General features: G+C 39.7%; 1 protein-coding gene across 1 annotated transcript; it reads right to left on the reverse strand.

Moving 5' to 3' along the window:
• Nucleotides 1-126: 126 nt before the first annotated feature.
• On the reverse strand, nt 127-7,351 carry LOC146667589 (thrombin-like enzyme halystase). Its single transcript, XM_085408785.1, has 7 exons — nt 7,312-7,351; nt 5,605-5,788; nt 5,184-5,429; nt 3,242-3,303; nt 2,834-2,973; nt 2,678-2,740; nt 127-159 (listed from the first exon to the last, which is right to left on the reverse strand). Exons 1-7 carry the CDS (start codon nt 7,349-7,351, stop codon nt 127-129), a joined length of 768 nt encoding a protein of 255 aa, XP_085264911.1.
• Nucleotides 7,352-16,331: the final 8,980 nt, after the last annotated feature.

Raw genomic sequence — 16,331 nt, forward strand, 5'->3', positions numbered from 1 at the left:
TGTATGATATGTATAACTATCTAACTATATACACTATATGCCTATCTGCACTGAACATATATACTCTAATTTTCACTGTAACTTTCATGTAGCGTCTTAAGCACAGGGTTTTCGGGAGGAGCCGTGCTACTCTCTGATAGGAAGCAGGACCATGCTCTCCTGGAGAATGGAACAACTTAAAAATTCGATTAGAGTGTTATCTATTCTAAATATCGCTTGGAAAAGTAGAGTCAGCTAGTAAAGCATGCACTTTAGAACAGCACACAGCAACACTACATCTGAGCGGACTACACCTTTCTTGGCTGCTGCCTCAAAGCACATTGTGCGCTGTCTATCTTGCGTGCTGCACAATAGCGTTTAATATTTAGTATCTACTGTTATCTACTGCTAGCTAGTTTATTGTGATGGTGCTGTATTTATCATTTTTTGTGTTTTGTTTGTTTTCTCTTCTGTTTTTTTTTCTCTCCATACAGGTGATCCAGGTGTTTTGTTTGTTTTTCTTTCTTCCCCCCTTTCTCACCGTCTCTTCTCCCCTCTGTTTTTCTTTCTCTCCCTCTCTTTCTTTCATTCTTTCTCCCTGTCCTATCCCTCAGTCATGTCTGTCCCGTTTGTAGCAACCGAAAATAAAATAAAATAAATACATAATTATAATAAAGGTCAATCAAATGGACCAATATGGCAAGGCCATGATGATCCACTCGGTAAAATAGATCCGCTTGGCATCTTTCTTGGCCTTAAGACAACAATTCTGATGGCTAAAGATCCAAACGGGACCAAAAAAAAAAAAGAGTCTTAAGCACAAGACATTTTGCTTCACCGTGGTTTATTAAGGTTTTACATTAACAGGACAGTTAATGCTGTCGAGAGTTTGCCTGAATAACTCATCTCCAGCTCCGGTAACTAACCTTCCCTAATACACACTCAACGTCTTTCATGCAGCACAACCAAAACAGTAACATTGTAACAGAGCACGATTAAAATATCATACAATATAATCACACACACACACACACACACACACACACACACACACACACACACACACACACACACACACACACACACACAGACAGCTGATTGGCTGAAGTAGGGTTCAATAAAACTTGTTGGTTGTTGGTTTGTGCACTGCTCACCTCCACATTAAATAAACTGCTGCTCATGTGTGTTTGTAGGTTCTCAGTCATCCAGGTCATGGTTGTCTAAGGAGCCTGGAAAGAAAGCGACTTTACTTCTTTAAGGTTCTGGATGATGTTTAACTTCTTATCCAAGAAACGTCTTCACTTCATGAGCTTCCTTTGCTCATGTTATACCTCCGGGCAGTTTAATTTAATGACCATGCAGTGCAGTGCTCTCAAACACACAGCAGAGGGCGCTATGCACATTCCCTGACGTTAAGAAAAATACAAGTGGAGGAGGAAACAAACAGCAGCATTGGAAGAGAAAACTGAGGAGTTCAAAACGAGTTAATTTAGTCTCTTATTGTAATAATAAACAATATTTAAACATCACTTTGCTGCTTCACGTTAAAAGAGCTCTGTGTGCTTTTACTGCTCAGTAGGAAAATATTGATGCAATTTAAAAGACGTTGTTTTAATTAGCATTTAATGATATCTACTTTGAAATGTTTTCACTACTTCACAGGAAATTTGAACGTGCTGCCTAATATGGAAAATGAATCATGATGAAATCCTGAAATCTATTCTCATATTAATTTTCTTTTAATGTTCTACAGGTCTAAAAATAAAAACCTCCAGTGACAATAAGCAATATAAATATTTTTTTAAAAACTATATGTTATAGAGCTTTGATGAGGTGAAACACATTCTCAGTTTATTGGTTATGAGAATAGTTATGACAGTGTTTACGCGAGAAGCATTAGAGTGAAATAGTTTTGTGTAACAGCGACATCTGGTTTGAGTAATAGTGTCCATGAGCTTTGTGAATATTAAAAGATTAGTTTTCACTTTGGTCTTAGAAGTATAAAAATGCAGGACTGAAGATAAGATGGAAACAATGTATTATGAGATATAAAATACATATGTTCATATGTACTATAATTTTATTTTATTTATGTTCTGTTTTGGGGGTGGGGGTTGTGTGATTAGAGTTGGGACAAAACAATGGACAGTTTCAAAAAATGCATTTTATCAACAAAACGTATTTTGATAGTTACTGTATTTATTTTAATGCCCTGTATAGTGAAGTGATTAAAAGAAAAGTTTATCTGCCACCAATGAGCCAACAGCCTCCACGTAAACATTTTCAGCCTCAACAATCAACTCAGATTTATGAAGTTTATCATGTTCAGGCCCTGCAGCTGGTTGGTGGCATGTCTGATCAGAAAGCCTTTCTACATCTTCACAGTGTGAGTCTGAGAGTTTCTGAACAACAGCATGAGCTGCTACACACCTGACACCACATTCAAACACACACAAGCTGCAAATCTAACACAATAATTTAGACCAAACAAAAAGGTTCACAATTTGCAGTTAACATGAAGATATTCTAGAGCAGAAACAACACACAGCACACAAGTTTCATGTAGAGATGATTGTTTATTCTGGATGTTATTTTCATTCAGTTATTTTCCATTACTTTTTGGATAAATTGTCTGGTTTATCCATTTCATGTAAGAACAAACATTCACAGTAACAGCTGGTTCAGTACAGACACGTACACCACTGCCACTGATTACACCATAAATCATGTTGTTGTAAATCACTCCACCACCAGAATCACCCTGAGAGAGAAAAATATAGTTTGTGTTCAAGTTTCTTCCAAAAGATCTAAAACATACAGAGATGATATACAGTGATGTTAGCAGTCAACTTACCTTACGTGTATCTACATTAGGTTCTTCCAGACACAGCCTGTTGTTATATGGCACATATGCAGTACACTGAGAGTATCTGGTAGGCTCACAGTCAGCAACATGCATGTTTGCACACTGGAGATGAGGTGGTTGGCCAGGGACTGGAGAAAAAAGCCAAAGAACAAAAGTCATTCATAACCTTTCAAAAACTAAAATCTTGAGGAAATTGATGTTTTGTCTTTTTTCTGGATGTTTCCAAATGATTTTTAAACAAGGAACCTGGCATACAGTATATCTACTATAAAATATAAAATCTTTGTTTATATTACAGTAGTCAAATAAAACGTGAATGTAACTGTAAAACAGACACAGAAACCAAAATAAAGTCTAGCATAAACTGTGAAATAATTCATCAAAAAACTTTCTTACGTGTGTGGCCTGTCGCATTTACCCTATACCCACCAAGTCCTGCAACCTGAACGACGTCTCCTCTAGAAACAGACCAATAAATAATAATCAATTACTTTCAGGTCCATCCATGTGTTTTAAACATCAAATAAATTAATAAATCTCAAAATTTCAACTTTATTCTCAAAATGATCTATACTATGTTTTTTTTCTGGTCATCAAGTCGCTTCCACACAGCTTTACTAAGAAGCTTATAAACATGTTTGATTCACAAGGAAAATTCTGACACTTTCTGCTGCATTAACAACACACTGTCATTTACCTGCTACTGCCTCATGGCTTGGCTCCATTTGTATGGGCTACAAGATACTAGATACTATTTTTTAGTCAAGGTCTGCTTATAACACAAGAATGAACAAATTGAGAGCTGTTTTTTTACAGTCTTGGGATTTGGTCATCTTGATGAGCAAACAGTTCTCAAGCAATGCAGAATCCATGAATTAGGCGCAATCCTCTCAGCCATAGACTGTCAGCATTAGTTAGACAGGGCAAATTAGTATGATCGCAAAAATGGGTTGACGTCAGCAGAAACCCAGCAAACATCTACTCAAAATGTAAAAATACACTCAAAATAAAAGTTGAAGAGATGTTGCAGATCTTGCTACGATGTTGCTTTGAGTTATGTCTTTATGTCTAATGTGTTAAGTTGTGTTAAGCATATTAGATGGTGTTTAAAAAAAACAAAACAAAGATACATGTGGTTACAGAGGCTCTTAACCTTCCTGCGATTTTATTTTAAGTGTTCAAGATGTTGCCTTCCCATCAACTCAAAGCAGGCTGGCCATTCTGATATCTGGCACCGACGAAGCATTTTCATCCAGAAAACTGCGACTCAGTGGATATTATACTTTTTCATGCCACTTTCTGTATACCCTAGAGATGGTTGTGTGTGTGTGTGTGCTATAAATAATATAAAAATATATAACAGCAAAATACAACACTGGTGTTGCAAATCAAAGAAAAGTTGCAGAAACATTATGATTTGATCATCACTGTGCTATCGGTGCTGCTGTTTTTAATCTAACATGACAGCCACAAATTGGAGATCTGAAACTTTAAACGGCGTACATTTAAAACAGGTCACTCACTGTTTTCAATGCCCATAGCTTAATAAAGAAGGTCAGGAAGTCACTTTATTTTGGCTCCAGATCAAATTGAAATTTTATAGATTGAACAGCTGATAAATAGTTTACAAATGTAACTGATACATTTTCTAATCTGTGTTCTATTAGCTGTATTTCCAGCAGTGTGAAGCAGAGCAGATTCAAACCAAACCTGTTTGCTCCTAAACTGATGGTGTTAGTAATGTATGTCTTAACAAGTTGCTTATATAAAACTTATTAGTTCAGCAGACAATCTATGTCATGTTTAAAGCATACTATAAATTAAATAACTAATGAAAATTTGATGCTTCCTGTTCATTTTACACAAAAACTCTGAACATAATCTCAACAGGAGCATATTTCCATGGTGATCTTACCAGGTAACAAGAGAGCCACCTGAAACACTGAAAACTTAGAAATTAGGCTCAGTGTGCATCACTAACAGATTAACCGTGCTTCACTGTCCACCACTCTGAAGCCAGTCGCCCAGAAGAGGGAGACTAAATTCTGAAAAGGCTGCCAACCCAGTACTTCATAATAATATGCTAAAAATACAGAAATGTTATTGAAGTTGTGTGATTGGGTTAAAAACAGTATGTGGAATTCTGACTACTGCAATACAAAGTTAAAGAATTACCAATATGAAATTGTGACATTTAATTAAAAAACAAATAAAAAAAACAGTCATCTGGCACAGGTAATCATTGGGTAGAAAAAAATCAAAACATTAACATAAGAACCTGAAACATCTTATATCAGCATCTCAAGGATGAATACACAGTAATTTCATGAAAACTCACATTTTAGGAGGGTTGTTACAGTCAGGTAAGGCTACAGGCTGAATCCCAGTCAGTGGCTCAGAAAGTTCCAGTAGCATGATGTCATGCTTTCTATTAAAGATATTTGTCTTCCATATGTTTGTCTTAAAGAAACTGAAGAAAGCTGTCTTCAGTGTGTCAAAGATGCCTTGTTTATAGGGCATTTTCTTTGCCACTTTCTGGACCTGTCCTGGACCTGGATGAACTCCAACAATCTCACTCAGAGTCCTGCACAAGAGAAATAGTGACTGTACTATTAAAATATGAGAATGATGAATGTTGTTATTATCTTATTGTTGCTATGAAAAATTATTGGTAATTATTTTTGCTTCAGTATTTTAAGACACATTGCAGGACAATTTGTTAATGAATTTTCTTTATGTAAAAACTGTAGATTTCTCACCATCCTCTCTCCTGGCAGTGAGCTGCAGTCAAAACCCACCGTGGATGGATCAGTGAGCCGCCACAGTAGCCCTTTATTCCATCCTTTTGTGAAATAACTTTCACGTGATAGTGACGCTCATTTTGACAGTCGTGACCACCATAGGTTCTCTTGCGCAAATCCACCACGGTGCTTACTGTGACACCTGAAATACAGTACAGTACAATAAATTGTTGTTTTTTTTACTTTACTTATGTACAATTTTGAGGTACTTTACCTAAGTAGTTCTTTTTTTCTGACTACTTTTTACTTTTACTCCCTACTCTTCAGATTCAAGCTAAGTATAATTAGAATGAAAAAAAGTTAGCCTAAATTTTGTATTCCCATCAACTGATGTTATGTTATTACATACAGTTCGTTTAGCTTTGCACATAGAAAAAGATACTTTTTACATGAGTACATTTCAGAGCCGGTACCTTTCTACTTTTACTTGAGTAAAGAGTTGAATCAGTACTTCAACTTATACTGCAGTATTTTTTTAAAAGTAGTATTTGTATTTCTATTTAAGTACAGAATGTCTGTACTTTTGCCAACTCTGGTTAAAAGTGAATTCTGGGTTTCAAAAAAGAAAAGAGAGACAGGTGGAAATTAAACTCGTAGCAAAGCCCAAATAAAATAAAGTTTGACTTTCCCAGTATTAGTTAGCTCACTTCTTTCTACTTCTAGCAGAAAATATTTTGTTCTTTTTGTAGCCACCGTGTAATCGATGCTGGCGTCCGGTTTGTACATATAAATACTAAATCACTTACCCTGACCTGCTGCCAGGATAAAGACATTAAACCTCTGGCTCAGGCTTAGCTGCCTCAGTCCAATCTACTCATACCTACACTCCAGACACTGAGCCACTGATATCTGAAGAAGCAGCATTTTGCACACTGTGACTGTTGCAGGTGGGGAGACCTTTCATTTAAAACAGATTAAAACCCATTTGAGTTCCACTAGGTCTCAAGACAGAGATGTATTTCACATTGCTAGACAATGTTTGAAAATTGATATTAAAGGGATTACTTAAGTGATATTTGTCAATAATTAAATTAAATTGTTTAAGCAGTAAAACATTCTTTTGCACCACCATATAGATGAGAATTTGAATTTAGATTTAAATTTGAAAAGTTCACACATATTTCTTTATATTCGTATTTGGTGTGAGGTACGTAAAAAAACAAACAACCAAACAAAACCAAAAGAAAAATCCCCACAAAACCCCACAAAAAATAAACACAAAACAAAACATCTAATAAAGTTATCATTAAAAACATTTAAATGTAAAAAAAAGGCTTTCACATCTCTTACATTTCATATCAGTCATTATCAATAAATCTACTCATCTAAGCAGAGTAATGATCCATGTCTGTGCAGTGTTATACTTTAAGGATTGGCATGGTTTGCAATACTACGGTGGTGAGGCACAACGTGCTATTTCTTTCACACAGCTCAGAGTCCCTGATAGCAGCACTGGGACCAGACAACGAGCTTTTAAAAGAAAAGCTGTAAAAAGTCTCCTGAATGAAAAAAAATCTCTAATAATTAAAAAAACAAACAAAAAACTCACAGAAACCTGGAACCATGACAGCAAAACTTGGTTAACGCAGATATCTGATTACCCGAGGAACAGTTTTTTAAAAACAAACACACACACATACGAAATAAGTGCTGTTGTTGACTCACCAACCCACAAAAGGAGAAGGAGGAACTTCAGATGAGCCATTGCTGTCATTCAGCTTGCAGTGAATGCTGTGCTGGGACTTTTTAAACCTCTTCTCACTGTACTGGTGGTCATGGAGTCACCAATCACAGAGAAGAACTTTATCAACAACACTCCATTGGCTGGAACGTTCTTCATGCAAATATTGAATATGTCTTGTTTTTTAAAAAAATTAATGTGTTGCTCCTCGTTAATTACCTTGCTTTTCTTCCCGGAAAAAAGAAGGTAATTAACCTGGAGTTTTTATACAGCCAGACTGGGAAACTAAGCTCATGGTTTCATTCCACCTGCCAGACTGCTTTGGACATCGTGGCTCCATTAAAAACCAGGCACCCTAAAACTAAATCTGAGCCCTGGCTGAACGACACGACCCGAGCTGTCACACGTGAGTGCTGTCGAGCTGGGCGTATCTGACATTATTCTGTCAAACTGCCACAAGCTGCGTGTTTTATTTAAAACCACTAATCCTGTTCTTTGTGCACCACGTACTGACTGTATGGAGCCCTCGTCTGAAGCCTGTGAAAATTTTTTACACTTTTGTAGTGAGAAGGTCTCCTCCACCAGGGCCCAAATCTGTCCTTGTGCTCATGACCCCTGCTCTGCTGTCTTTGACAGGTTTGAGCCACTCTGTCCTCTTTAAAGGAGACTGTTGGTCGTTCTAAGCCTGCAGGGTCTCCAAATGATGCTGTCCCTCCTCGAGTCTTAAAAGCGGTGTTACCTACAGTTGGACCTTTGGTTCTCGAGCTGGTAAACCACAGTTTGATGTCAGGTATAGTCCCTGGAAAAATTTAAACATGCTGTAGTCAAACCCCTGATTAAAAAACCTGCTCTTGATCCAATGACTCTAGCAAATTACAGGCCCATCTCCAAACCTTTTCTTTCCAAAATTCTTAAAAAGATAGTTTACAGCCAATGAATGACCTTCCAGGGAAAGCAAAATGTTTTAGAGGTTTTTCAATCTTGTTTTAAACCCTTTCATAGCACTGAATAAGCTTTAATGACATATTTTTAGCTACTGACGCTGGGAACTATGTTGTTCTTGTGCTTTTAGATTTGACAACTACGTTTGATACACTGGATCATGCCATTTTACTCTGTTGTTTGGAGCACTGGGTGGGCATTAGGAACTGCGCTGGAGTGGTTCATGTCCTACTTGGTGGGGCAAACTTTTTGTGTCAGTCTCTGTGACCATGTGTCATCCTCCGCTGCTCTCTTGTGTGGTGTACCACAGGGCTCAGTTCTAGGCACCCTCCTCTTTTCTTTATATCTGCTCCCCCCTTGGTTCTATTCTGAGAAGTCACGGCCCAAACGAGAGGTCACCCAGCAGCCACAGAGCAGAGGCCAGAGGGGGTTGCAGTGATGTGCCTGCAGGCTCTGCCGGCAGCCGGCTGTGCCAGAGAGGACCAAGCCTCAGGCCCAGAGGCCAGAGGCCTGAGGGCAACCCACACCCCGGAAGGGGCCCAGCCGGGCCACAGGCGCCAGACCCCACCAATCGGCCACCAAGAGTGAGGCGGTACATATATGAGCACCCAGCCCCAGACACCAAGAGCCACCAACACACCAATGTCTGAGGGCATCAGTCACCGGCAGGGAGTGTGGTGAGGGGAGATAAGTCTCTATACCTCGGAGAGCCTGAGATGTTCCCAGACGGGTGGAGTCTAAGACCCAACCTGACATATAGACACAGATGAACAGGCGCACGCAGACACAAACGTGCCTTTCCACCCCCATATACACAAACAAATACTCGGTGCTCACCTGACGTGGAGACAGACACAAATGTACACACATTCACACTCCACAAACATACTCTATATCCCAGGTCCCGGTACCCTGCCCCCAGAGGGGCAAACCGTACCTAGACCCAGGAGATGTAACCCTTCTCTCTGGGGTGGAGGCAAGCAGACCGGCTCGTTGCAGTAGAAGGGAATTTTGCGAGCCCTGTATAGGGTGAATCTCAGTGTCTGAAATGTCACTCAGCAGTGAGCTGCTGACTAGGAGATAATCCAGGCGAGAGTAGGAGTGATGGACATGTGAAAAGAAAGTATATTCCTTACTGTTGGGGTGAAGGGAATGCCATGCATCGAAAAGACCAAGGTTGCTTATATACTGTTTGATTATATTTGTGGATTGCCAATTGCACTGAGTTCCTGCTGTATTGAGCCTATCGATTTCTTCATTTAACCCCAGTTTGAGGTCGCCCCCAAGAACAAGTGTGCAATCTAGGTGTTCAGAAAGTGCACTAAAAAATCTGTGGAAGAATGAGGGGTCATCAACCTTTGGACCATATAAACTTACAATACATAGCTTTTGATTAAGTATAGATAGTTTAAAGATTGTGGATCTGCCCTCTGGATCTATAACTGTGTCGAATGTTGTGAAATTAATATTTTTCTGTATTAAAATTGCTACTCCTCTTTGTCTAGAATGATAACAGGCTGAAAACACATTAGGAAACTCAGGTGTTTTAAGTTCATTCAAACCTGTGACAGGCCAGTGAGTCTCTTATAATAAAACAACGTCTGCCTGTAGGTTTTTCAGTTGGTTAAATATTTTTAACCTTTTTTCTTGGAAACATTCAAATTAAGGCATTAAGAGTGACGGTGATGTTATACTGAAGTAGCAAACTGATATTACATAGTTAAGCAAAAGTTCATTATAAAAAACAAGTCCAGTTCTTGCCTGATTTCAACTGAATTCTGCATCAAAACAGGGTAAAACGAGTGTTTGCAGCAAATGTGAGCACAAAGCCTCACTTTGTACAAGCCTGCTATTACAGTTTTCCTCTATGCAGACGACTTTCCTGTTTCCTTCTCCTTGTCCTCGACTTCCACCCAATTGTAATTCAATCTAATTGTTTTTCTCCCTCCTCTTCCTCATTTTGTTGGAGCTGTGAAATGAATTAATGTGAATCTGAATTAATTTGTGCAAACAAGAAAAATCTACAGCTTTTCGGTCAGAGGTGGTCGTGATTTAAGCTGGGTAGATTTATGTGTTGATGCTACCTGCTTCAGCCCTACGACTGGCTGCTGAGTGATATTTACACCCTGGCTGGATTACAAACTTTAACCACGTGCCCAGCGTTGATGAACCACTTGTTAGTATAATGACCTCTTCTTGGCTTAATGTATGATGGTGGATAAATGTAATGTACAAATAAAATTTATTATATTACAAAAGAACATCTATCTTGGTAACATCAAATGACCGGAGTATAATTTGTCAACTAGTCTGAAAATAAGTTATACAGGAACAGTCAAAGACACGCTTTCTCATGTGTCACATTTCTATTCATTCAAAACACCATGAAGACATCATCATTTTTCTGAGAGTAGGTTGTGGAAGCACCGGTCGATGAAATCTTGGAGAGCGTCTAAACTCTCCTCATTGTCCTCCAGGGTGTTGGAGATAGTTGGACAAATGTGGTTAGTTAAATGACAATTGATTAGTGTATTTGGATTACTTGAAGTTTTAAAGCATTTTTTAAATTCTATGCTACCATTTACTTTTTTCCGCCAAATCTCCGGCGTCTGACGTCACCTACCGCATAATTCGCTTACCTTCTCCCGTCACTTCCGTCACTTACCTGTCACACGCCTTCTCTTCCGTCACTCGCCTTCTTTTTAAAATATTAAGAGTACTTAATTTTTGCTAGAATTAGGTTGGGATTAGGGAGATTTATATGCCACCTGTGCGTACAACACATTGAATATGAAATGTTATCTGCTTGGGATCAAGAACAGGATCCAGCAGCACATTTCTCCCAAAAAATAAAAACAATACAAAAAAACCCAAAACAAAACAAAAAAAACCCTCACAGCAGCAGCTCAGGATCACTTCCTCAACAGTCTCTATGTGTGTGGGATTCATTCACAATTTCTTTTTATAACTTTACTCACTGAAAACACTTTTATGGAGCCACACGTGTGTGAGGTCAAGGCAACAGAACAAGACAGGACACTGTTTTCAATAGTGTCTACAACAGTGTACAAAATAGCATGTTTCCCCTCCTCTTCCCCCTGTTTTCATTCTAGCTCATCTCTGTCCTGACATCATCCCTCCTCCAACAGACTGATCAGAAACTGTCTGACTGAAACTTATCCATCCATCCATCCATCCATCCATCCAACCAACCAACCAAATAAATAAACTGGGTGGTTAGGAGCTGTCCCTGTATAGATGGATAAGCAGCATCACACACAGTTCAACTTCATACATACTTAAATGATTGCATTCCCTTTTGCCTTTCTCTGTCTGATGCTTGGGTATAAATAAAGTTGCTATCACCATGTTTTGGGGTGTTTGTATGTCATGATGTTAATTTACATAATCATTTAAATGATTTAATTAACATTACATTACAAATTTTTATTTCTTACACACATTCTTGTCAAAAAAGCCATATTATACTCACAGTAACTCCATTCATAAAAATGATAAAAGAGCAAAACAAATTTACCATGAAAACAGGTTATAAATAAAGTAGATGTAAGATATCAAATAGGTCAATTTAATTACAATAGTTTATAAATTACTGCAACTAAAAACAAACAAATCAATCAGCTAACCAAGTGTGTTCATATTATTGTACAAACACCGCGTGTTACCCATGATCACTGCTGGAACATCTCCAGCTCCTAAACTCTGTTTCCTTCATAGCTCCTCTGGGATCACAGGCCTCGCTCCAGGCAGTAGATCTGTCAGAGTGAAAGTGTAAAGTATGGAAGGTGCAGGTAAATTACAGTATTACATTATAAACTACTTTTCCCATAAATATTAAATAAATACATAATAGATAAATACATAAATAATATGTATTTTATTTTTAAATGCACATTCATTTATGTGTTAATGTTTCACAGCAAGACTGTGACTGAAGGGGACTCCAATAAAAAATGAAACAAATAAATAAATAAAAACTCTAGAAAGAATCAGCTGTGCTGCACATTAGCTGCAAGGCAGAGTCTGCTGTTGTTATCAGACACAAATATAAATGTGCCAAACTCTAAATGTTGCACACAGGAAATATTTCTAAACCCACAGGACATTAGGAAAGAAAATGGGGCACTCAACATGTTGGCTGGACTAAATAAATAAAGTTGAAGTCTTTAGAAGTCCAAGGAGCTTGGAAAGAAAAGCAACTGGAATTTTCTTAGGACATCTCACGTCTCATCCGAGAAACTTCTTCAGTTCTAGACCAAATTGTCATGATCTGAGTGAGTGGTGGGTGTGCCTTCAAGGCTGGCTGTGTTTTCCCAGGATGCACCTGGAGGCAGATCCCAGGAGAATCTGTTTCACCTGTGTCTCATCAGCTGCAATCAGTAGGCTGCATATAAACCCAGGTGTTGTCTTCTCTCCTTTGAGAGTCTGTCAGCTACTAATGGTGGTATCAGGCCACATACCTCAGGTGTTTTCTTTGGGTTCATGTGCATTTGTCTTAACTCATCTCCTTGTGTTCACAGTCCTGGTTTTACCACTCGCCCCGACAGTAGTCTGCTGCCTCCAGCACAACACCACATCAACCGTCTAGCCTCGCTGTCTGAATTTAGGATTCTCTTCACCTCAGCTGCCTGCCCTCCTGCTCTCCAGTCAGCTCTGGAAGTTCTCAGCCTCAGGACAGACAAACTCACTGCACAGCCAGCTACTCACTCTGTTTGCGATTCCCTCCTCTAGCCGGAGAACATCCTCCACTGCAAAGAAGCAACCTCTTACTCTCAAACATGTCCCAGACTCTGGGACTCCACCACTAATCCTGTTTTCCCTGCTTTCTAGCCATTCTCTGCTCCAGCTCCGTGACAAGTCCGTTACTTCTCTTCAGTCCCAGTGTTCAGTCTACCTCACCCCATTCATTTCCCACACATTCTTAGTGTTGTAAATAGTGTGTTCAGTAAGGATTTGTGAATCTGATCGCTGTTCCTGCATTGGTGTCTGCACTTCTCAAGGTGGCCTTCGGGCCGTATGACACAAATGGTGGAGAGTCCCAGATTTTAAGATGTGAAAAAGGGTGTGGTTCATTATCAGCAGAGAGGTTTTGGGTGAAACCATTATGAGACCTTGCCTCACCCTATCATGTGACTTGCTGAGGTCAACTGAGACAAGATGTGAGTGGGTGTTAAGGTGCCTGGGTAGGGATCTCAAAACTGGATTATAAGTGGCAGACAGCTGGTGTTTTAGGCCACCTCCTCTGTTCTAAGATGGTCATTCACAGTGGACAAAAAAGGCTTGTTTCACTCCTTTTTTCAAACTATCTGCCTTCTCTGTCCAAAATGTGAACACTGGCACCCTTGAAAGAGTGACCCTCCTTCCGACACATCTTCACTCTAACATGGGCACACATTCAGTCGATTAGAAAAACTTTTTTTTCCCCTCAGGAAACATGCACACCACCAAAAGTTCTTGAAATACTCCTAAAATTGATGGATTTTGTGATATTGAAATATTGTTTTGCTGAAACTTTCCTGAAACATAGATGAGTTTAGACCTTTTGTGATATACAAAAACAAGATTTATGGTGTGCACATAGCTAATAATCACACCAGCTGCTTCTGTAAATGTGTCACGTGGTGAGAGGAGGACGACCCAAATGCAGACACTGAGGTGTGAGTGAGTTCGATCAGAAGGTGAGCCGTTTTTTTGGGCTGATAAAGAGTGATAAAGGTGTGGATACGAGGAAACCTGGAGACATGGCGTGAACATAAGAGATGACCTGACAATCACTGAATGATAGCTACACACAAATACACACGAGGGTGATGAGGGAAAAGGAAACACAGCTGGGATAAATGAGCGTAATGGGAAGGAGGAGGAAGCAAACTGGACACACTGAATATGGGACGCAAGACTGTCAAAATAAAACAGGAGACAATGGAACGCAAGACTGACACACGAGCTTGACACAGGAGTGGAGGAGAGGCAGACGAGAGGGAGCGAGGGGACACGAGAGAGAGAGGATGAAAGAGACAGGACGAGCTGGAGAAACATGGATGAAACCCACTGAGGGGAACACGGGAACAGAAGATGGAAAGCAAGACACAAGGAAATCCACAAGAACACACAGAGAGGGACGTAGAGGACAGAGACACAAGCAAACCCAATAAACAGGGAACTAAACAGAGAATAGAAACTCAGAAAGCTGGGTGAAAATGACCCAGAACCATGGCAAAATGTGTGTTCTTACATTGTTTGGATAAATAAAGAAATTAGCAAGTAAATGAAAAAAATAAACATTCATAATAAACAATCAGTTTACAGAAACAACAAGTGTGATATGTCCTGTTTAATGACCAACCAGGCACATTAGCCATTATATTCTGTTTGCAACCTCTGGCTTAGTGCGTCTTTTCTTTTTATTAAAAGTAACAGTGGAACAAACGAGTTCTGTACGAGAGCTCTGCTGCTGACAAACACCATGTGCACTAGCTGCATGTTAGCTGCATGCTGTGTGCTTTTGGTGCCCATAACAACAACTGTGGTTTTCTTGTTGTCCCTGCTAGCATATGTTGGAGCTTAAACTAATAACGCTCAATCAGTCATTTCGTTTTATGTCCACAGCTGGACTTCACATGGAACAGTCTCTGAAAAACGTTGCTGCCTCACATTGGTGAACCGTCGTCCTCTCAAAGTTCTCATAGTTTGGTTTCATGGGAGGCTAAGTCAGCCTCTGATTGTTGCTGTTTGGTTTTACTGAAAACACGAGGCTGAGGAGTAGCAAAAGATTGGGAACACGTTCCTACAGCTCACCGTCATTTTAACAAACTCCTTTAACAAATTTCCTGATGTATTTATTCTCCTCTGGATATCTTCAGACATCAGCTCCTCTTTCCTCTGTTCTGACATTCTTTTAGTGGTAAACTAGACATCTGTCCATTTGATGTAAATGACCTCTGAATAACTGCAGAATATTTCCTCTTTCTAAAAACGTCTTTGTTAGATTTGTATTGTTGATTGTCATTTATGCTTAGAAATATTTACTTATATATGCTTAGAGTTTTGTAATTAGTTGTAGATTGGTAGAGGTTTTGATCCTTGATAGTCTGCAAACTTTGTGTGTATTAGACAGCACTTTGGGAGCATGAGAGGTCATACCGTGTCTTATTGTTTTATGGTAGGATTAACGTAGTTGCGTCTGTTCTAGTCTAAGTGCTCTTTGTTTAGATGAACTGCAGGACTTCCTCACCGTGTTATCTAGGATGAACCATCTAGGGTGAGGGGGAGGCTACCCTCTTCCTGACCAAGGATGTTTGACCCTTTGATCAGCAGTCCACACACACACACACACACACACACACACACACACACACACACACACACACACACACACGGTACTCTTTGTGTATGTAGACGTCGTATGTTAATGAACCTATGCATATTCATGTAACCTCAATAAAAGGGCAGTGTTACAGGAGGACGGACGAGACCAACTGGAGTCAAGCGGTTGTCCGGTTCTCTCCCGTGCACGAGTAACATGAAGAACTTTGCCTACTTGTGTCTTGCTTGCAGTGTAATTATATTGTCTTAACGTTCCAGCGAATAGGTTTATGCTACAAACCTAACATTAATTGGTCCTTCGATGCCAGAGCCCTGGAATCGCGTTCACCGAGGGGAGGAGGGACACGCTGAAAGACTGACGTCAGCCAGGAAGTTCCTGTGGATTCGCTGTATGTCTTTTCTCCTCGATGAATGGCGATTGGCGGGATTCGAGGCTGATATTACACGCTAAGCAACACCGAGTAAGTTTAGAGTCCAACTCTATAACTGTACGTCTTCGCCGCTCAGTGGGGCGTTGTCCGTGGCCGCTCAGTGGGGCTAAAATTCGCCGTCTAAGTGGGGCGATGTACAAGGCCGCTCAGTGGGGTTTTTTGTACAGAAGCATTAAGTCGCAGAGTTGCGCAGTTCGAACTTTTTTTGGTTCGCCGTCTTAGTGGGGCGAAATACAGACCGCTGTGTGGGGTACTGTAGTGAGTTCTCCACCGCTCAGTGGGGT

Source organism: Rhamphochromis longiceps, linkage group LG6 (genome assembly GCF_057381845.1).
Source record: "Rhamphochromis longiceps isolate RC_006_pf linkage group LG6, R_longiceps_female_GT1.1, whole genome shotgun sequence".
Lineage (NCBI taxonomy): Eukaryota > Metazoa > Chordata > Actinopteri > Cichliformes > Cichlidae > Rhamphochromis > Rhamphochromis longiceps.